This window comes from Ambystoma mexicanum, chromosome 12 (assembly GCF_040938575.1).
Source record: "Ambystoma mexicanum isolate Mex_15411 chromosome 12, UKY_AmexF1_1, whole genome shotgun sequence".
NCBI lineage: Eukaryota > Metazoa > Chordata > Amphibia > Caudata > Ambystomatidae > Ambystoma > Ambystoma mexicanum.
The window spans coordinates 625,029,551-625,052,928 of NC_090936.1; the positions used below are offsets into that span (position 1 = coordinate 625,029,551).

At 45.1% G+C, this 23,378-nt stretch overlaps 1 protein-coding gene across 2 annotated transcripts in view; it reads left to right on the plus strand.

The window, feature by feature from the left end:
* Window positions 1-23,378, plus strand: part of ING3 (inhibitor of growth family member 3) — an 833,611-nt gene that overhangs the window by 131,099 nt on the left and 679,134 nt on the right. For both annotated transcript variants that reach the window (XM_069629079.1, XM_069629078.1), the window contains exon 3: window positions 21,789-21,889. In XM_069629079.1, the coding sequence (XP_069485180.1) occupies window positions 21,789-21,889 (101 nt within the window). The remainder of the gene's footprint in view (window positions 1-21,788; window positions 21,890-23,378) is intronic.

Genomic DNA, 23,378 nt, shown 5'->3' on the forward strand with positions numbered 1-23,378 from the left:
GAAGTTACAGATTGCTTGTCCTGCAGCTGTGACCTGGATCAAAGTCCTGTAGGGGGGCGAAGCAGCTCAGCAGCTCATTGCCGCCATGAGCTCTCTGCTGTCGCAGGCGTTTTTTTGTTTTCTTTTTTCATGTAACCCAGCGCAGAGCATGGGTTTGCGGTTTGTGGTGGCTGGATCTCCAGATCCGGCTACACATCTGGTGCTGGAACTCGCATCCGGCGAGAGCCGGCCCAATGACCAGCACTATAGCTACAGTTTTCCCAGCACAGACCGCATACTGGAAGCTGCACACTGCAGGCTTGAAACTTCACCCTGCAGGCAAAAAGCACAGTGGCTGACTATTAAGTGCTGATGGCATAGGTTCTGAGGCATCTGAAAATAGTCCAACTGTGTGCTGTCTCAGTGGGCACTCTGCATGTGGCAGTCTCACGACCACCGTGTGGCTGTCTCAGAACTTTCTCAAGGCATCCCATGACAGTCTGTATGCCTTAGCTGCTGCACCGAAACATTCTGGCACCGAAACATCCGTGTGTCGGACTGGAAGCGCCTAACCGGCCCGCGCCGAAATGGGGTGTACCCTGACGTGAAAGCCAAGTCGGCGCTGGTTATTTGGCATGAGGGTCATTCAGATGCAGCTGACATGGCAGCCTATGTGTAAACGACCCTCGAGCCAAATGGGCATTAACTCGCGGCATCCTTGATCCATTGCCTCTCGTTTCTCATGCTCATCTAGTAAAAAGAAGAGGATATGCAAGGCGTGCAAAACAAAGTTAGTTTGATAACTTTTGGGAAGTGTGGCCATGCATGTTACTATGAAAACGCGTCCATGCACACTTTTCAGTCGTTATTCTTAGGTATGCAACACTAAACGGATTGATTTCGGACACAATGAAAATATTTTTGTGGTTTGAAGTATGTGGTTTCGGTCTCATAACTATGTGAATCGTGCCCTCGGAGAACTGACTATATGCAGCCTAGATGCTTAGCAGTCACACAGCCCGATCCAGAGTATTTTAAATAATTCAAGGAGACAAGTGGGAAAACAGCCTGCATGGTGCTTCTAGTACTGCCCTGCATGTTTACTATGCATTATTGGCTCATCTTTTGTAGCGCCAACACGTGAAGCGTACACATTTGTGTTTTTGCACAATCTCATCCTACTATTGAACTAGCTAGACAGTGTTCCATCCTTGAGTACTCTATATAAATTCTAAATAAACTGATGTTCTCTCGTGGCACCTGGGCTTTTAGTTCGGCTGGTAATGTTTTCTATCTTTTTTTTGTTTGTTGTGAGCTGTTTGAAAGGCAGCGTCTTTGCTCTATTTTAATTAGGGCTGTGCTGAATAGCATATTTAGTATTTGGCCGAATACCGAATAGTTTGCCAATTATCCTGCCGAAGCCGAATATGACGCCGAATAGTTGCTTTATTTAATAAATCATGTTCCAAACTTGAAAAAACACTTATTTAAAAAAAATACCATTTTAAATGCATTCTATGCTTTCATTTATCTTCATTGTAATCAGTGCAGCATCTTTATTTAAAGGCTAATAGCTAGAAAAAAGGCAGATATAACCAAAATGAAGGGACCAAAATGTACAGAAAGTTGTTGCATATTCAAAACCAGTGCCAGTCAAAGTAGGAGGCTTCACAAATGCAAAAGGACTAGGTTGAACAAAATGGATATTGCAATGTGCAACCCACTATCACACACTGTCCCGCTTTGATTACCCAACATAAATTCCTCGGAGTGGCCTGTTAGGGTGGGGGCATATTACTTTGCCTGACATAACCAAGTCTTGCTAGTCTCCACTACCTTTTGTGAATTATTAATGTTTCTCCATGGGTATGGCCCATAGGAATAAATGCTGCTCACTTTTCACTTATCCTCGCCACTCCTTATTGCCAATACACAAACATATGCACCTTATCATTCCTGATAAAATATCACGTAATGTTAAACTCAGGACTCAAGTCCTTAAAAAAAAGATAAGGGGGGACTATGCCATGCGCAATGGGAAGTGACATGACAGGAACTGAATGTATCATAAAGTGAAATATGCACATTTCTTTTCCAACTGAAGAAAGTGCACATTGCACATTGCACATTGCATATAAATATTCACCAAAAGAAAAGATTTTTCGAGGGGATTGTGTCCTCCGACGTATTCCACATCTTTTGACCGTGATTACCACAGCTGTGCTGCTTTGGAAAACTTTCGGCGTAGGCGTCCTACGTCGATGACATCGATACGCTCCCTCGAGGACCTCCTCCGACGGTCGACGTCACCGGATGTTATATGTAGGACGCACAACGCCTGAAGCCTCAGTTCCATTTTTTCTGCGAATGTGTTTGCTTCAAAATCTCGGCGCACCTCGGTTCTCCTGTTGAATCGGTTCTTCTATTGTTGTTGGAGTATGTCTTAGTCTTCAGCTACACCGAAGTCGGGCGTCAAGAAGTGTCAGGACTGTGGTTCCTAGATGTCACTTACGGCCCCGTACAACGTCTGCCTCTGGTGCCTCTGCGAGAGCCACGCCACCGATGACTGCGACGAATGCCAGTCTTTGACATAGAAGGCCTTGCAGGAGCGGAAGAAGCTGTCGGTAGGTAGGGTTTCCAAGCCCCGTAAGTTGAAATCCGCTGGATTTTTGACCGACAATTCGAGGGGTGACTCTCCGCATCGGCGCAAGTCCAGGGGGGGGGTCTCGTTCTAGGAGTGGGTCCCGCCATTCCTCGGCCTCTTCAAGGCATTCGCGGAAGCGCCGTTACCGGTCGCCTTCACCGTCCTCGTCAGAGGACTCTGCCAGACGGCAGGTGGCTTGTCCCACCAAACACTCGTCGCCGGCTGAATGGGATGAATTCCGCCAGCAGATGATGGCGATTTTCGAATCGCAGGGCACCGTTCCTTCCGCGCCTTTGAGTGAAGCCGGCAGGGAATGCGCTAGAGCCACCGCTCGCATGCCTTCGGGCTCGGGCGTTCGACGCGGTCATCGGGAACCGCCAAGGTCCCGATTGGACAAGGATGATCGCCACCGTGCCCGTTCCAGGTCCCGGTCCTCGAGACCATTGGAGCCTGTGAGGCCTTCGAAGAAGGCATTGACGCCATCGGCGCCATGTCCGTCGAGGGACTTGTTCGAGGCTCCGGCTCAAGAAAGTAGTCAATGCCATTGGCGTCGAGGCTGTCTAAGGACACGCTTGGGGCTCCGGCCTCGAAGCCGTTGTCGAAGTCGGTGGCACCTCGGTCGACGCCACTCCCATCGGCACCCTTGACGCCTTTTGAGGAAAATTTGCCAGAGGTGCCAAGGAGAGCTGTGGAAGCTCCAAGAAAGGCGCTCAGCAAGTCTGTGCGGCCTATGTTTAACCCATACTCTGTTCCTCCTTCCAGGGTGGACTTGTTCCGACCCTTGGAGTACGTTTCAGAGGTAGAGGAAGGGTCTGATGAAGAGGGGGTTCTGCCTCCTGAGGTTCCTGATGACCTGTTGTCTGGTCATAGCCAATTGGAAGACCTTCATCAATCTTTACATGACGCAAGTGGTCTTGATACCTTCCCGGAGGTTGAGTTTGCAGGCCTGAGCCTGGTACACATGCTGACTCCTTGTACAGACGCCTCATGTCAAGGGTGACGGAATATCTGGGGTGGTCTGCTCCACCTGTGGATTTTCTACAGGATGACCTGACAGATATCTTGGACCAAGGTCCACCCACTGACTCGGTGTTGCCATTTCATATGGCCTTACAGAGAAGGGTGGCGGCGGCTTGGACTGCGCTAGAGAGTCTCCCGGCAGTGAATAAGTCGTTGCTGAAAAAATACCGCCCAGCCAGTGGTGACCCCTGCTACTTGTCTACGCACCCTACTCTGGAGAGTCTGGTGGTGCAGGCGGCTATGGCCCCAGCAAAGCAGGCTGCGTACCCTACAATCCCTCCTGATGGGGACAACAAACACTTTGATAGTTGGGCGAAGAAGGTATTTTCTTCTGGGAGTATGGCTTTAAAGGCAGCCAACTCCGTTTGTGCGCTTGTAAGATTCACACACACACTCTGTGGAATTGTCTGTTCTCGAAATGCCTGGGACACTTCATGTCGACCTGAAATCCTCCAAGCTGCTACAGATAGCGTCCGGCTCACAACGAGGAGATGTTATTTCCCTCTTGGACCAGACAGAAGACTGGGATCAGGGGCAGGGAGGTGTTGTCTGACTGGAAATCCGAGGAAAGTGCCAGGGTTGAGTAGTCCAAAAGGATGCTCTCCGGACTAGTTCTGCCTTCTGTTGGCGCACTTTTTGCCAGGGTCTTCACGATGAAAATGAAATCAGGAAATGCATGATTCACCTCAGTGGACCAAGCTGTAAGAAAGAGTCTGCTGCTATCGCCCTTGGTTTTGGCTTCCAACTGAAGAAACATTGGAGCGATGCATGTAGCTGGGAGGCAAAGGGGTCTCTTTCAGAGGACCCCATTTGTTTTGCAAATGTAGGAAAGTTTCCCTGTGCGCTTCCAGTCACTGTAATTACCACATACCTGGAGTTACAGTACACTATTGTGTAGGCTAGTCCTGGTAAGTATTCTGCCGTGACACTTATTTGTGATCTGCTGTTATAGACAAAAGTACCAACAATTCTTGGTTAATTCTGCTAACAGCCTTGATCTCGTGCTTACCAGGTGGTTTGAAGTAACTCGGAGCAGACAGGGTGTCCATCTTCAGCAGAATGCAACAGCTCGTTTTGCCTTTGGCAAACAAGCGGACCGTGAAAGACCCTGCTAGGAGTTCTAGACAATTTGGGAAGCTCCAGCTTGCGGGAGGACCACCTCCCTCCTGTGGGGACTGACCCGCATCTCACACCCCAGCCTTCTTGAGTGGCCTCCAATTCTATGATGAGATCTGGAGCTAACCCCAACAATGCTGTCATTTCATGCCTTCATGTGGGTCAGCCATCAATTCAATTCTGTCCTCGCTTCGTGTGGAAGAATTACTTGATGTGTACATGATTTATTGTGCTGTACATGATTGCTCTTGTGTCTGATGCTTCCAATAGTGTAAGGGCCCAGGAAATCTAGCTTGAATGGAAGATTGAAGCAACCCTACCGCTCTTGCCAATTCCCTGATCAATTGAATGGTAATGATGCAGGTACACTGGAGTGTGGGCACCATAGCATGGTTACACATGTTTTAATTTGCAAGGGAGTGGGGGGGTGGTAGTACACAGATTGTGCCTGGCTCCACCCTGACTCTGGGCCATGGTGTACACATTCACCATAATTGGGACAGTTGAACCCTTCAGGAGATGTCCCCACCCTGTGATGGGTGAGTGGACCTAAAGTGATCAAATATGGCCCCCCAAAAGAAAGAAAATGGCAGTTTTGGCTACTGGTAGCCCACAGACATGCAATTGCGACAAAGTGGCCACTCCAGCGTTAGAGGGGAGACTTGGGGATCACCAGGGCATGATCAAAGGTCACGTACCAGTGACTTAGAGGTTGGGGATTCCAGGAAGCCTTTCCGGGTCAAAGTGGGTGGCTTGCCTGGACCTAATTGGGGAGAGGGAGCCTGAGGTTGTGCCCTAGACATATTGGCCAAATGTGTGGCGTTCCTGCATGGTGGTGGATGAGTTGGGGGTCTGTCAGGCCGGGATAGCAGAGGAAGATTTCTTTAGGTACCATAACTGTTTGTCCTGCCAACAAAACGTCTCTTTTTTTTTTTAACCTTCTTTTATTTTACTGATTGTATGTGGCAATTCAAAGTTTATTTGAATTCTTCCCAGATTTTGATGAATCCTTTGACCCTATGCCTTTATTTACCAACAATGTGCATTACTGATGAACACAGTTTGGTTGATTCAACAAGGATTTGAGATTCTAGCAGATTTTTGGGTGTCTTTCTTCTGCACAGCATAGTACTCTGAAAATGTTGATACTGAAACACCCAGCATGTGCTGTGGGAATTCAGGTACTCTAGTAGCCATGGGGTTAGCTCTTATAGGATCAGTAGTTGAGCCGCAAGCTTCACTTTGAGGTGGCTGACAAAATGCCTCATTTGTGCAGTACTGCGTCCCTAGAAAGGCTATGCAGGTTTGTTTTATTTCTGGACACTATCCTCCGAGTGTGTTGAAGACCCAGTGTTCTTTGTGTGTGTGGTTTGTGTGTGTTTTTCTGTTATTCATTTTAGTCTGTTGAAAATGTTAAGGTTACAGGTTGTGGATTTGCATACTTGCCATTCTACACCTGCTGTGGTACTTTGGTCCCTCAGTGACCCTTTGACCCTGGCCATAGGTTTCAGGGACTGTTTTCTTTATTTAAAGTACGTTAGTGTTGGCATGTCTGGGGTGGCACTTGATCCTCGGCATTGAGTGTAATGCTGTGTCTCAGCTAGCACTTCTTTTAGGGTCCGGCATTTGTGTTGGCAAGGTTTTATTTTTTTAATGTCTCTTTAGGGTCAGGCCGTTGTTGACGTCTTTGATTCTGGTGGGTGTCTTTGCTACGTGCATGTTTCGCAACAAGCAAGTCTGCTCCCGAGCTGCCAGCATCAACATGCAAGTTAATGTTATACGACTTTGCTCCAAAAGGTTTTTCCATTGTCTGTTAGTAATACAAACATTACTTTGCTTTCCCCTAGCTTTGCGACTGTGCCTGCATTGCAAGTATGTAATCTGTGATGTGTATTCCAACCCTCCTCAACTGTTTCTATCGCACTTGTGATCTTTATATTCATCTCTCTTCTTCCCCATCAGCCTTGCTCCTATCCATACCGTCTATCTTGGACTCACCCTTTCCTCCCTGTTACTCCCTACCTCTCTCAAAGACTTCCCACCCTTCAGTGAGTCAAAAGAGTTGACTTTTTTAAATTTAGTTTTATTTATTGTAACATTTAGTTTATTACAAACTTTTATTACAATTGTCTCGCATCTTATTCTTCACCTCACTCTGTCAGTCTTTCGAATTCATTAGTTCCATGTAATTCATCAGTTGGAAAGGTAGCAAAGAATGCTTCTTGGCATGTCAAATTACATCATTAAGTATATAAGCATCTCATTACAGGTTCAGCCCATTATATTATCAAGATAATTTATGACTGCACACGTTAAATGCACCGAAGTGCCACTCAAAATGTGGAACCACCAATCGTCCATGTTATCATTGACTGGTGCAAATTTTCCAAGACAAAGTGTCCTTTGATCCTTTAATACTGGACATTCGATTATTAAATGTTTAGTTGATTCTATCTTGACTAGGCAGTATCTGCATTTATTGTCTTGTGTCTTGGTCATGTCTCATAAATAAGATTTCCTTTGTTTTATATGCATTTATCTGAAATCGCAAAAAACGATCTTGATGATAACTTGACGGAAATTGTTGTAGGTATATTGGCATTTTTTCCAGTAAATTCATGGTTGGGCCTAGTTCCAGTGCTGTTGATAAAGTATTATACTTAGACAAGTTTTGGATCCAGGACCATTGTTGCAATTTCTTTTTCGCAATTTGTGGCAGGGACAAAAGTGTGTCCAACTTTATATCCGCAGCTTGAAGATGATCCTTCAAGCTCTGGGTCCATAGCCTTAGTATTCCTACATAAGGGTGGTTGTCTGTTGGTGCCAGGATTTCATATGCCGGTTCAGGATTTGTTGTGGTCATCTTCCTTAGTAACGCCATTGATTTTCATAGCACCGTTCCATATAGCGCGTCTAGCGCTAATTCATGGCGGATGAAGGTCATTGAGATGGTTTTTGGTAGCCTCAATACTCGTCTCCAATAGATCCCTTCTAGATAAGGCCAGATTTTATGATCTATGTTCCAGCCGGCTTCTGCTCCAAATGTCATCGCTGGAATTACTTTTTGCAAAGAGTTGGCTTTGCCAATGCTCATTATATTTCACCTCGGGGTACCTGTGGCTTTTTGTAGGGCTTGGAAAGTGTTTGTGTTTTATTTCTTTTTTAAAGTACGTGAAAATTAACCAATTAGTGTGACACTGTCAAGTAAGAACTTAAAGTTTAAGGTGTTAGGGGAGTTTTTCTTAAGGCTTTAGTAAACTATCCCGTGGTTTGTAGAGCCCCAAATCGTAGTATCAGTCTGTATTTGCTCAGGACCTTGGTACAATGGCACAGCAGCCAGGCTTATCTTAAGAGGAAGATGTGAGCTGTAGGCAAGTTCACTAAATCTAGTTTGACAGGTGCAGCAAAGAAGCACTTGCACTTAGGTTATATAAAAGTATATATTTATTATATTTACACTTTAAATACTTCAGACGTTTTATACCAGAACACTTAGGAATACTTGATAATACACTTTAAAGGGCACTTTCACTTTTGTGTTTGATTTGTAGCAACGTTAGAAATGGGAAAGACGACAATTTTATTGTATTATCTGGTATTGTCACTCAAGCGGTTTTCAACGGTTTATATGGTAATGCATTTACACTGGAAACACATATAGTAAAAGTCTCTTAAAGGGAGGAAAATGGTTATTGTAACATGAGCTTAGTTCAAGGTTCTAGAGACTGTTTCTTTGCATAGCAAAACAAAAAAGAAAGCTGTGAAAAAACTGCCACTGCAATGAGGTGACCCCCGATCCTAATAAAGATCCTTTAACATTAAGACCTTGACTTTGAGTTTATTAATCCATTGACCTTGGCATCAGCTTATAACATTTAACCGGTTGACCGATAGAACTGTTGACTTGAAGTGTCTGTCTCGGAATGTAGCAGGACTAGTGCCCACATAGGGTCAGTGGCAGTACCTTGTTGGGAGTTTTTACATCAGTTTCAAGCAACCTGGGCACTTGATAAATCATTTAAAAAGGGCTATCTGTCCCCATCTACTCGCACATCAGGAGTAACACTGGCTGTTTATTTGAGTAGAAGATAAAGGAAAGGGAAGCATAATATCTGCCTCTGTGTCTTTAAATAATCTAGACTTCTTGCATGATAGCTTAGAAAGTCTGTTACTGTCTCATTGCTAGGGTTACTCAGGATATCTACACATCAAACCAGTCCAGTGCTCCCTGTGTAGTCTTTTGCAGTGTAGGATAGCAAGGACAACCAGATTGAATGGAACCTTGCAGCCAGCTAATGTAGAATATGCATAATCCTTTCCATACCCTTATCGGCCATGTGAGGATTTAGGTTTATCCCTCTCGTCCCGTTTACCCCCACCACACCACCCCAGCACCATTCTAGTTATCTGCCAGTTTGATGCTCTGATCGAAGACACTTTAATTACTGTGTCAGATCTGGTATATTATCAAAGGACCCCTCCCACCCCCCCTCAGGGGACACTGCAAGGAATATAAATTGGATTCAGATATGCAGCCAACTCTTGCTGACTGCACTTGAGAACGCTGACAACCATCATTCCTTCCACAGATGGAAGAGGTAGTCCCTCTAGCTGCAACTCCCAAAGTGGGCATCTGGCAGGTTACTCAACACAATTGCAGGGTGATACCTCTGTTTAGTGATTTGTACGGTACAGCTAGGTTGGCCACACTTGAATATCTTTTTTGAGATCTGGAAAACAAAGTAATGTGGAAATCTCAAATGATTGCGCCCAGGTCATTATCTAATCCTCCCTGTAAATAAAGGGTCTACTAACTCCCGTTTCATTATCTCCATGCACAGTCCAATGCCAATTGCCAAAATGGGAGGTACCTCATTCGGTCATTATTGGTTAGTCCATTTGCAAACCTGGAAGCCCTTAACAGTGTCCATCATGGAAGGTCATCTCGTTTGTAACATCCCCCTCTCTTCTATTCCAGAACTCCACTCGATCAAATCTCCTGTGACAATGTTTTTTCAGAAAATGGTGCGAGGTGGGTTTGTGGAGGTTGGAAAAGGTAACTTCCCCCAAATTTGGTCAAGTTTTCACAGACCTCGAGTATCCTCCTGGATTAAAAAACTACTGGGGAGGCTACTGGCTTTTCAAAGCCTGGTGGGTTTAAGACATAGTTGTTCGACTAACAACCATCGCTTCTTATTCAATATGCATCCACTCCCCTAGCAATCACCTGGGAGTACTGCTCTGGATCACCTCACTAGATTGGCAGAAAGGGTTGAAAAAAAAACACAACTGGGGCAGACTGCGTCGCAGATTTCAACTTGATCCGAAAACACATCTAGTGTAAAAGGATCCTTTTTAAGATGCACCAATTAAGGCATACTTGTGTCCCAAGCATCCTTCATCATTTCAGGGTGGGATTGCATGTTCATTTGAAATTTGATTGCATAAAATCCATCTGTGTTGGGACCCCAATACTAGCAATCAATGCAAACTGCTGCTGTGCTATTGAAATTTGGGATTTGCACGTTTGAATTACATCTTACTGGTGCACTGACAACTTCACTGTCTACCTGCGGAAGAACGAGTCCAGTTTAAGATTTGCTGCCGGCTTTTTGAATATTTGCATGGTCTGCAACCCAACCCCCTTATCTAGCCTCAACCGGTTCTCTTCCTGTGCCCGGGAACATTTGACTCCTGAGGCTTATCTCTGATTACACTCTGCTTGCATTTTAAAGCAAGAGGTGATTAAAGTATCTCAGTTCAAGCCCTTAAGGTTTGGAACCTGTTTCCACAGGAGATTAGTCTCCTCTAGGAATTTCACTTCTTCTAGGAAGGCCGTAAAAATTGTTCTTTTACAGTGATTTCTTTCTTACACAGCTCTTGTTCATTTTGCTGCTTTATGTTTAGATGAGGCTTTCTATGATATTTTGTGCAGTCTAATAATAATACAAAACCTCTAATCTTCAGTCCCGTAGAACATTTGGGCAGCTCAAGCTTCCCCTCTTGGCATGAAAAGAATCCTTTTGTGGCCCCTTGGCCATTGCCCATACTAAATGAAGCTTTAGCAGGGTCTCTACTATTTGTCCAAGTCTATTGTAAGGCTATGGATTAGGAAGGCTTGAATAAGGTACACGTCAAAGGAGTATATTCATTGTAATGATCGCAAGCTTTCCACCAATGCACGTCTTGCTTAATCGTTTCATAGAGCTGAGGGTAAACAGCATTTTCATTCACTAGGTCGGGGATCCAACAGGTGCCTAGATACATTTAGGCTTTTCAGGGCTTGCAAAATCTACTAGCGCACTAGCATTGGTGAGTAGTTTTTATGAAGGGCAAGCACCATTTGCAGGATACTCAAACTTTCTGGCGAGTGTGGAGATTTTAGAAACTTATTTTGCACTTTGTTTGCAGAAACTGGCAAATGCAAGTTTCACTGTGCATGCTTGGTAGCATTTCACCAAATATGAAGTGTGCTTATGGCGACATGCACCATTTACAAAAAGCACTGGTAAATATGTTGTCACCAGTCACCTTGGGGCGAGTGCATTTTTTTTTAGGTAGAGTATGCAAACTAAGGAACTCGCCCTGCAGGTCTAGTGTGATTTTTAATCATTTGTAGGGCCTGCTTTTGTTTGTCCGATGTAGACGAACTTCCATTTGAACCGCTGTAATCTTCGCTTCGTATAGGAATGCGTCTCTGACTTTGCAGCATTGATTATAAACCCAGATACTCCTATGAATGCATCTGCCTCCTGCATGATTTCCAGAAGGGAAAAGCTCAGTGTTAGTTACCGAAAGGATCACATTGTGGGAGGGCAAACAGGTACATTTTATTCAGCATCTCCCCATAACCCTGTGTAATACGCTGTATTTTGGCCTTTCCCTGATATGGGCAGCAAAGGGTTCCAAAAGAAAGTAGAGCGGACAACCCTATTCAGTCGCCTTGCGCAGAGTGAGGTCGTCTGTTAGGCCCCATTAACGCACAAACCTTTGCTACAGGGATTTGGTACTTGGTCATTTGCATCCTTCTCGTTGTCTCTGCGCCCAGTCCATGTGGTCAAACCCGTTGTCGGAGTCCAGTGGCAGAAGAACAGCTTTATCTCGATACCTGTGGGATTTGTTAATTTTATGAGGTCTACACCGGATGTTATTGAATGGTTCTATGCAACGCTGCTCTTTGCATGCTGTCAGTGAGAATTTTGGTGTAAAGCTTTGCATCTAAATTGATCAAGGTTATCTGCATGTAAAACTATCAGAGCGCTGGATTCCACTATGGTTTGAAGATGGTAATATGTGATTCTTCAATGGATCTAGGTAGGCATCTGGTTTTCTCAAAAGCTGTTAAAGAAGCTGTACCAAGTAGAGTGCGAGGATAGCAGAGAACTGTCCACAGAAATGTCTGGCGACCATATCTGGCCTTTTACTATGTTTCAGCCACTGGATGACTTCCAGCAACACCTTATTAACATTGCTAGGTACATTGCTGCCACTGTCCTAGAGTTTGTGTCCGCATCAGGATTTTGCTGTGGTAGATTTTCTGGGCAGTGGTTCAGCAAAGGTCCCAAGATTTAAGAGACCTGTAAAACACTACAGATTCTGCTAGTTTTCCCGCTTTTGCCACCGCCATCCCATCTTCCTTGCAAATTGTACAAATGGCCTATTGTGGTGTATGTGTAATTGCTTGTCCAAGAGGGCGCTGCTTCCATTACCCTGCTAGAAATATTGCAACACTGTTTTCAAGAAGGCACTCTCAGATTTGTTAGTCTAGAGTGAGTTCAAGTGGCCCAAGCCAACTTCCGATAATCTGAACCCGATCTCTTTTGTTTTTGTGAATGAATTCCAATTTGGAAAACGGGATGCACTGACTGAGCACACAGTTGGTTCTAGAGAACAGTTTTCATTGCATCCCAAGGGACTTGTCTGGGCATATCCTCTGGAGTGTTGACTTAAATGAACTCCCTGATAATGTTTTCTTGCTTCTTTTTACAGACTGTATCCCTATGATATACATGGTCTAATCTCCACTGACCCCTATTCTGGGAGAGTCCGCCCAACCGAATCCTATCCGTTGCATATGTTGCAGATTTGATATGGCATGGATCCTGAAGTCAGATTTATGCAAAAGTGAATGTGTGATTGGTCACTCCAAGGTGAGCAATCTGCTAGCTTTCAATTAGTACTACGTTGTTGAATTTGGATAGGAATCTAGAGGAAGCAACCTTCACCATGGATTAAGAGCCTTTGAGTGGTTGAGTATGGGATCACATGGAAGGGATCCTATCCTTAATTCAGGGATGGAGTGGTGGGGTGCGTTTGTATACACACAAGTACCCTCTGAACACAACCTATCTAACTTAGATCAGTCAGTGCTTTATTGGGAGTAAAGGAAACATTCCTCTGCAGCCCTCTTAATGGATGTATTATCATGGAAGTTGATGGCATAAACCACATAGCACTACCTCCCCAAGCCGATCTCTAGATCTCCATGAGGTGTGTTTCCTAAACAAATGTCACACCTGGATGCGCTTCTGTAATCTCCTGTCTGAGTGGATGCCTCAAGGCTCACATTGAAGTCTGTTGGTGTGGTCACGTAGTCACCCAAGTCATCGTCCCTGCCTCAATGATAAAACAAGTCTCCAAGCCCTGTTACCAGTTATTTCTGCACCAACTTCTGTCCCCCCTCTCAACCGTTTACAAACCCCAACACAGCCTTACTCAAATTAGCGGGCACACAGAGCTTCTGATTTAGACACCTTTGTCCTGCTTAAAATGTGTTTTAACTTGGGATGGGATAAACTGAAGTGCGTATTGTGTTTCTGTCAAGAACAGAGATCATGATCCAGGTCACTAGTCTATGGTGGTCTCGGGGGGAATGGCTGGCAGACGCTATTTACACTCCACTCAGAAGGTAGCTCCTAGTTGCCTTCTTTACCACAGGCTTCTAGTCACGGGGCTGTCAAGCGCCTCAATGCCCCCGGGCTGCAAGTTGCGCGATACAAATGCAAATAAATAAAAATAGCACCAATCTTGCTGCGGTAGGGCTATGGTGTTCCTCATTATGGCAGCACTTCAAGGGTATCTGGCCCCAAGGTATACTCCGGACTGGTAACCTCCTTGTCGAAAGATCTAGTATGCTGCTTAGGCTGCTGCTAACTTCCTTCTTTAAGACTGTTTCCTTTCAGTGTCCCTCCTGCCCTGTATTGCCCCATTTCTTTGGGACTCTGCACTCCTGATCCGACTTAATTTTAGTCCTTTACAGGCCACTGGCTCTCTGCCCCTCTTTTATTGGTCACCTTATTTTTCCAGTTGTCTCCTTTCCCATTAGCTGTCCTTCCTGCCAACTCCTTAACTGGCGCAAATCTTTAAGTACCTGGTTCACCATCTTGAGGCCATGCAGATGTCCCACCCTCTTTCTCTGGATATGCAGTGATCCACTTCGCTTGGGAAGGAAGGATAGCTCAGGGGCAACATGTTTGTCTTGGAAGCAAGACAACGCAGTGCAACACAGGGTTGAATCCCGATCCCGCGCTTAGAAACCACTCGTTGGTATTAAGCGCGTTATAAAAGAACAATTCTAAATAACATTATAAAGTGTGGCTCTGGCTCCCTTGAACTATTCCTTATACCTGCAGCATACATCCTGCCCTCCAAAATCCGGTAAAGCCCTTTAAGGGGGTCCCCTTGCCTTCTTGGTCTTAACCTGACCAATGTGCACTTGATTTGAGGCAGGGTCTTTAAGGAATTTCTTTGTGTAGGCTGTCCCTGCTGGGAAGTGTGAGTGGTCAGAAATGGAAAACGGACAAAAATTTGTAATGTTTTCAACATTGGCCATTTTTAAAAAAAATAAAAGGGTTTGGAAGAAGGCCTTTCTAAATGAGTTTCCCTACCTATGAAATCAAAACTAGAGAATAGTCTGTGTCTTGTTGTTCAACTTAAGCAAACAGTCCTTGTGTCCGAAACATATCTGTCCCTCACACTAAAATGAACAACAAAATGTGCAAGGTAAATGCCTCTGAATTATTAGAAAAATAAGTGCAAAAACTTATTATATAAATACAACAGGACAATCCATGGATCGAGGCGATAGTTGTCTTTCCCCAAATTGGTTCAGGTATAGAATGTTCAGTTCAAACAGTTCTTTTAATAGTGGTAGCAATATCTCTTTCATAGAACACTTCCTTAAGATGAAAATCTCTCTTCCCAAACAAAGATTTTCAAGGATGGTAAAGTATCTCTTGGCAACTTGAGCAAGGATGGTTTTAGCACCTTCTTAGGGATGATGAAAATATTGTCTTTCCCAAACACTGATTCCCCAAGAGTAGTGTAAATGTCTCTTTTGTACAACACTTTCTCAACAATGTCAAGTATCTTTTCAAAACAGTTTGATTTTTGTAAGAATGACAGAATAAGTGTCCTTCTACTCAGCAATTTATTGATCAGGATTTCCTGGAATACTCCCCTGCCAGGAACTTGTTTTACAATGTCTTTTCTGTTTATACACTTTAACTGGTTTACCAGGTGTACACCCTATGCCAGGTATGCCCCTTCTGGGCCTGGTGTACTCTCCTGCCAGATATCTCCCCCAAGAAGGGTCCTCTGCGTGCAGAAGATCCCCTGGTGTACTCATTCAGGTATCTCTCCCCCAAAGACTCTGATGCAATACTTCCACCAGGTCTTCTTAGTCTACTTCCCTTTCTGGGTTTGATCAACCCCTGGGGTACTCTCCTGCTAGGTATCTCCCTCCAATATGTGCTCTGGGTTTGGAGCATCCCCTGTTGTACTCTTGCTGTGTATCTGCCCTCCCCCAAAGCTCAATGCCTGATGCAACACCTTCACCAGGTCTTCTCTCAATCTTTCAATACTCTTTCTTTATTGAGTGGGGTACAGTCCTTACTTCTTCACTGTTTTATACTCCAATGGCTTCAGTGATTACTTGTTCCAACTTCCTCCACACTGGCATCTCTTGTATGGAGGTTTGTTCAATCAAGTTTTGCACTTAAACCTCTTTAATAATGTTCATTGACTTGTGGCACTGCTTGGTGCAATCCTCCTAATATGAGTACAAAGCTTGCCTTTCAGTTACTTCACTAGAAATGTTAATCTGTTTTTCATGATGTTTACTCCCAACTTTCCCCGTATTGTCAGCCCTGATATGGAGACTTGCGTAAACGTAATCTGTTACTTAGCGGACATTCAAAACATCTTGGTAATTGCTGGTACACCCCGGGCCTCCCAACACTCCAGGGCTTGACTCACCAGTATCTCTTGACACCCTGACTTTTGACGTACTGCTGCTGCAATGTTCGAATGCTGGGGAAGTGTTCCCCGCCCTTCAGGTACCTCTTTGGTTTTCTTTCATTCGCCAGTGGAATTATGGTTTTGCAGCGTGACCACGCTCCCACCATCCTCATCGCTGCATGCTCCTTCGTGGTCCCTATTCTGTTTCTGCCACTCTGCTCCCGGTTTCTCTCCATTCGGGGGGGTTGGGGAGGAGCAGCTTCTTGCTCCACATGAACTCCTGTCTCGTCTTCCTCGTCCCAGTACTATAGGTTTTCTGGGACTTGGAGTCCATTGGAGATTGAGGCATTGTAAAGTTACAATGCTTTGGATTTGCATTCAGATCAAGATGGTGAGACCTAGAAGATGTCATGTGATCACCATGTGTACATAAAGAGTGAATGTCATCCTGCCTAGACTGTCAAGAAGGAAGGGGTCTTTGCGTTTTATCATTAGAAGAATTGGTATGCTGGCAATATCACATCAAGAAATCGGGGATTATAAGATCTTCTTCTTTACATGGAAAGGGCCATACCATATCTCTCCTGATCTCACTTCTCGCCAACAGCTATCTCCTCCCATGTGATCCTCCCTCATAATGCAACCCCGACCACTAGGGTCAGTACCAGGTAGTGGATACCATTGTCCTGGCCACATGGGAAGAGAATTTAGGCTGGGAAACAGTGAGGACTCCACAGGATTAATCACAGAAGGCAGTAGGCACTTAAAGCCCCATTCTTGAGGATCTTTGTTTTGGGGTCATTGTGGATTGCTGGCTGGCAGTCTTAGTACTAAAGAGTTTGACAATGTTCTCAAAGAGCTACTTGATGCCAAATATAAATGTTCAATATTCATTATAAAAATATATACAGAAATACCATTGGTGCTACAAGCCTAGGCGGGGGTAGTGCCTCATCCTTAAAAGGACCTCTGACTGCTGTAAGGAATCCTGTGGAGTTATCACTGAACCTCAGCCTAAGATCTCCTCCCATGAGACCAGGACAAGGCAGACGCTACCTGATCTAACCAATGGGGTGATGTCATGAGCCCTGATCGCATGGGAGGCGATGGCTGTCGGAGGGGGGGGGGGTGTAACGGGAAGGGGAAGTGGTAACTCTGTTGGGAGGCACGCTGTATTCATCCTCTTGTGAGACTGAGAGATCAGTAATCCCCAAATATCTAATGGCATGCTTTCCTTGCAAAGGTTCCTCTCAAACCCAAAGAACATTCTGTGAAATGTTACCTAGGAAGAATACGTTATACCTTGGACATTTCTGAATTAGTTGGGACATCCTCTAATGGCCATTGTTCTGTCTTGGGTAGAAATCTTAATGTTAAGTCACACATCCCTCCTATAACACCTCATAACTTTAATGACATTCAGTACAACCATGAAACAGAAATTAGTAGACCTAAAATACTTAAATCCATTATGGACTTCAAGATACATGATGCCTGTGGTACTGGGATGAGGAAGAAGGACCAAGAGTCAATGAGGATCAAAAGGTCCACTTTAAAGATTATTCGGTCTAGTTGTTTTAAGGCAAGGCACCTGAGTTGGACCTTTAAATTAGCCTCCTCAACACCTACACCATCACGTTGCCCCTCACGCCACTTGACTAGCTAGACACCGCCCACCACTCTCATCCCCGCCACCCAGCACAGCTGTACCTCTCCTCTGTCCCTATCTGTATCCTACCCCCGGCTGTATATCTGTTCTGTTGCCACGGAAAAGCGCTCCATTGTGTACCTGTATTGGTGTATATCTCTGTAAAGCGATCCGTTGCTTCTCGAAGCTAGGTCCGCGCTCAATAAATAAAATAATAATTAAATGTCAACATGGGAAGGCCACCAGGGGGTGCGTTCATGGCAGTTGCCTGAATGAGTAGCTCTGTATCCAGAGGGTATTAAACGGCACAAGCCCCTGTTCGAGACCCCCACACCCCCTGGAATGGTCAGAGAGGGATTGCTGGCCCCATAAAGGCTTGAGGAACATTCAGCCGGAATTTCGGAGGCCAATGATATCTTGCTCTGAGGGAGCCATAGCGAGATTTGCCATGCCAAGCAGCCTTCCAAGACCGGCGCACACTATTGGCATGCCGGCGGCTGTGACCTGAGGGGGCGCCTCTGTGGAGAGTCGGCGAACGGTCCAAGGTGGGGGCCGTGCACTGAGGCAGGCGAACGCTTCATTGCAGATAGAGGCCTGCTAGACAGTTAACCAGGCATTGCGGACAGCCAAGAGGCTATCCAGAAGAAGTGAGCGAGCACAAAGGGCGCTATTATCCATTTATGAAACGTCAATCTGGGGAAACCTGTAACCCACATTGCCAACAACGCAGAGACTATAGCAAAGAGATAAAAGGGCAACAAGGGTGCAATTCTCCTTTGCTGAGATGCCAGTTTGGGGCAATCCGAAACATATATTGCCACTAAGAAGAGATCAAATGTAGTAGGAGTTTTAATCCTGCGTTCAGACCCCGATACTGGTCGATCAAGTGATGCTGGAAACATGCACGTGGAATGCCTACCAGATGATGCGCACTGATTGACAATCGCAAGATGGCAGTCCCGATTTGCCAACCATTCTAACATGCAACCTTTTGCCAACCACATGAGGGCCCTTTCACGCTCTCAAACGTCACACACACTCATGTTTTTCCCCCTTGGGGAGTGGGGTTTGTTTCTTGGGTCTGGCCTTTCTGGCAGCCAGTCGACCCTGTTCCAACTTTGTCCTGGCTGCTAGGAAGGAGGCTTTAGCTCCACTATACCAAGACCTCCAACACAGGTGAGACCTAAACCTGAAAGGTTGTGGTAAAAAGGTGTTGTTGAAAGACATCATGCTGATAAACCGTTGCTACATCAAAGGTAGTTGCTGTACTATCCTAAACAAAAAATTCCATTGAATGAATGATTGTGTGAAGGAAAATAATTGCCTTGTTTTATGAACAAGTGTTTTATGAAGGAGACATTTGCCTTAACACGTTTTTGTGAAAGACATTTACTTTATCACATGGAAAGAGGTAGTGGATGGAAAATATATTTTGTGTTGAACTGAACAGATCTTTTTTGAAACAGAAGTTTCCCAAGAGTATTCCTGAATTTCGCACTCAAACACTTGTGTTCGAGCGCGTTACAAATAAAATATCATATCGATTGGTCCAAGGGAAGGGTGCCCAACCCTGGTCAGAAGGAGTACTCTCTACAAACTAGAACTTGGAACTTTTGCATTTTTTTATTAAACCAAAGACAGCCAATTATTCCTTGTTTACTTTTGTTATGTGTTGAGGGTCATATGTTTTTTGGACCCTAGGTCATCTTTCTTTAGTTTTAGTTTGGTAGGGACATTCTCGTTAATATAGGCAAAGATAGGCGTTTATATCAACTCTTTATAGTTTAATAAATGGCAAACATTGAGAAATATATTGCTTTTGTGTCCGCCTCGCATTTCTGACCCCTCACAGCTCCTGACTGAAAAGGGTATTTTTGCACTATCAACTCCTTATAGCTAGGGTAACCCTACTGTCTAATCTCTCTATAACTCCCTTAGGGACTAAGCAACCAAGCAGGGAACGTATGATTGCCCTGGTGTGCTTTTCCTCTATTTGTTCATTGCTATCCTCTCCCTGTGTCTTTTACTCTGTACTCCACCCTTCTCTCTTTCTCTCCTTTTGTGTGCTTTCTCTCCATTACATGCTTCTATCTATAGTATGATAATTTCTCTGTCGCTTTCTCTTGCTTACTCTCCCTCTTGCTTTCTCTCTCTCTCTCTCGCCCCTTTTTTGTCTCTCTCCCCACAGTCCAGGTCCCTCCTGATCTTACTGTTCCCTAAACTATCCCCTGCCTCTGCACTCATCCACCATCCAGCCTCTCGCTCTCAGTCCAAAATTACCTTCTGTTCACTCTCACTGAAACCCAGTTGGTACTAATCTTGCACTCCAAATACATTACACAAATAAGCACCCACCTCTTTGCAGCTCCACAACTTCACCTGAACACCTTGTGGCCCCTGGTGGCTTTTAAGTTATAGGCTCTCCACTCCCTGTGAAGAACGTTCCCTTTGCTCACATCGGGTAATCGAGTCAGCTGCTTCCTGCAACCTCAATTTCCTCCCCTTCTGGGTTGTGAATCAGTCTCCATTTTTCTCCAGCCAGCCATGCAGTGAACTGTGCTTGTTTGTTCTTTGTTCCCCTCCTGGATCAAGTAAATCACTGCCAAAACACCTGGGTCTCTCTCTTAGAATTGGTCTGCTCCCTTCTAGCTCCAGCTCCGCTGCCGATCTCCCATATAGGGGAAATGTAGTTCATTTCCATTAGGCAACTAGTTTGTTCCACATGTTCCAGATTATGCCTGTTGGGTCCAGGTTCATGTGATAGTTGTAGTTTTTCACCTGGTGCAGCTGATTCTCAGGGACCATTATCTATCCCAGTGGTCTGAAGAGTGAGATGTATGCTGGCAGTTGTCTCTGGTGAGCCACCTGAAAGAGTAGAAAAAGAAGCATGGCCAGGACAGAGGTTGATGAGCATTTGGCATTGGGATAGAAAAACAAGATACTTGGATGCATATGACTCGGAGTTTGGGTTGTTGGTTCCCCTAGAGCCCCCCTCAGCCCCAACAATAATACCTTTGTGGTTGATCTGGCTCTGGCGTTGCCCTCGTAGGCAGTCTACCTCAGGTTGTGAGGGATCCTTGATTTCCTCACCCCGTGCCTTGATGGGGTCAGACAAATTACCCCGTCTCAGGAGGGCTTGGGACTGTGGCCCCCAACCACAATTCCATGTGGTTTGAAGGTTTTGGCAAGGGTTCCTATTTTTTGAAGTTGGCAATTAAAGTGATATTTTAGTGAGTAAAAAGTGATTTTCAGTCCACTTGGTTATTTATTAATTTGCGGGTAAATATATATTTCAACTATCCAAAGTAGCAATCTTTTTGTAAACCATACGTCTTTGCATCTTTGCCAATTTAAAAGATGCATTTTACAGTAAAGTTTATCCTGAGCTCAGGTACTAATATTAGAGCTTCTACTGTGACTTTGCTCTTCTGGTACTACTGGTGATCCAAACATATGTATAGAGCTGTGTGGGTGAAAACTGATAGTCGGAACGGTTTCATTTTTTGAGGTGAGTTTTTAATGACTAAAAGTGGTCGGTATACACTTGCCTGTAGGGGTGGTCCTGGTCCAGTTCAGACTTTGCATGGCTCCATGTTATAAATCGGTCTATACTACCCCTTGGAAGCAAGATGGAGAAAAACTCCTTAAGTGGTGCTCCTCTAAGGATGTCCAACTTGGCATTCACAAATCTCTTCATTGAGGAAAACGCTTCCTCACTGCTAGGGCAGTCATTAGGCCTCAGTCCTGGGTTAAGGTGCTGGCTGTATCTTGCTATAAACTAGAAGAACTGCTACCAACCAGGTAAAGCGGATTCCATTTAGGTGAGGGTACCTGCCTGTAATTCAGTGTTTTACCGTAGAAGCAGAAAACGTCTTTGGTGCACTTAAGAATGTCCACCATGTCTGGTCTCTGTAGATTCAAATCCATATAGTGTGATAATTTTGAAGGGAAACATCAACATCATTATTACATGAATACCTTAAGCTGCTCGGAGCCTAGTCCTTTTTTCTCTCAGCAATCCATAGAATAGGGAATTGTGTATCGTATGACCTCTCACTGAACCACAGTTTTCCAAATAGACACTGAGGTTGGTTTTCCTATGTTTCTGAAGCACAGCAGTACAAATCATTTTCTTTGTTGTAGATGCCATGGATCAACTGGAGCAGAGAGTGAATGAGTTTTTTGTGAATGCAAAGAAAAACAAACCGGAGTGGAGAGAAGAGCAAATGACTTCAATCAAAAAGGTAAGAACAAGATGGACAAATCTCTCTTGAAAGCATTTTCCTGGTGCCACTTATTTGGACTCTGTTTTCACTGATGGACCTAAACTGTAAATGTAATGTATTTGAGGTTATCCATGTTTTTTGTTGTTATACTTTATTAGCATTCACATATGGTCATGTAAATATAGCTAACTTTAACAGTGCACAAATAAAGTGCAGCAACCAACATAAGATGTGTCAGTTAAAGGTCCACAGCTCTTTTTGTAAATGTTTACTGCAGATAGGCAATAACTTCATTTCTGATGTTTGTTAATCTGCTTAGAATCACATGCTCTGCATAGGTTCGACATCCAGTGGTCACTGCAGAGTATTGCATTTTGTTTTTCGTAGTCGAAAAAGGGGACGTCGACAAGGTGTGTCTGTAACACTATCCCTATAGTGACGTGCGTTGTACCCACAATCCCTCGCGCGTCGAGGTCCCTCAGATTGTTTTTTTCCGCCCAGCTTCTGGTCGCCTTACGCGGAGCTCCTCCTAGAGAGACATTGCAAATACTTACTACTGACCTCGGTCCTTAATTATACTTCTTATATTGTTAAAGATCCCTCCCCTCGACGTTAGCTGTGAAGCTGTTTCTCCACCCAACAAGTTTTCGACGGAGGGGAAGAGACAGAGGAGATCCTTCGGCGCTGCCGAACACGTGGCCTGGCCTCGCCGGCCAACATACAGTAGGGAGAGTGGGGGTTCGAACTTTTATCTTCTCTTTGAGAATGTCTTTCTTTCTCCCCTATCTTTCCCTTGGGGTTGTTATCCCCAGTTATTATTGCCTCAGCTATGGAGAGGACACCTTTTAAGTTTTGCCCACGCTGTAGGGGCAAATACACTTGGAAGGACAAACACAAGCTCTGTAATCGTTGCTTGCCCCTCGATCATAAGGAGGACAGCTGCGCGGCCTGTAAGCTCTTGAAACCAAGAACTCTTAAAGAACGAAAAGTTAAGAGGTGGGCGGACTACGCTATGTCGAAGTCTGTTTCCTCACCCGCTGCCGCTGTTACAGAAAGTGACGAGGAGGGTGATAACTCGACGTCCGTTACGGAAGTCATTAACCCCCAGAAGGAGCGCTCGCGCTCCTCGACGTCCGTCCCCAGCCCCGACAGACTCGGCTCACGCCCTGCTTATGGGGATGAACACCCCGGCGACAAGGACGCACATAGACCCCATAGGCCTAAGCACACAACCCACGGCTCTTCTTCGTCGAAGACGAAGGATCCATCAGCGCCGAAGGGGACGCAGGGCACTCCGGCGTCTACCTCAGACCGTAAGGGTCTCAAGCCCCACCCGCAAACGCAGCCGCGACCAGCGATTGGGCTTTCATCAAACACGGGCGCTACCTCAAAATCATCCGACGTAACGCTCCATAGAGCGGCCGTCGAACAACGCGTAACGCAGGCAACGTCGACACCAGAGCCCTCTACTGACAAACTCGTTGTCGAGAGCCTGGCGAGAATTGTT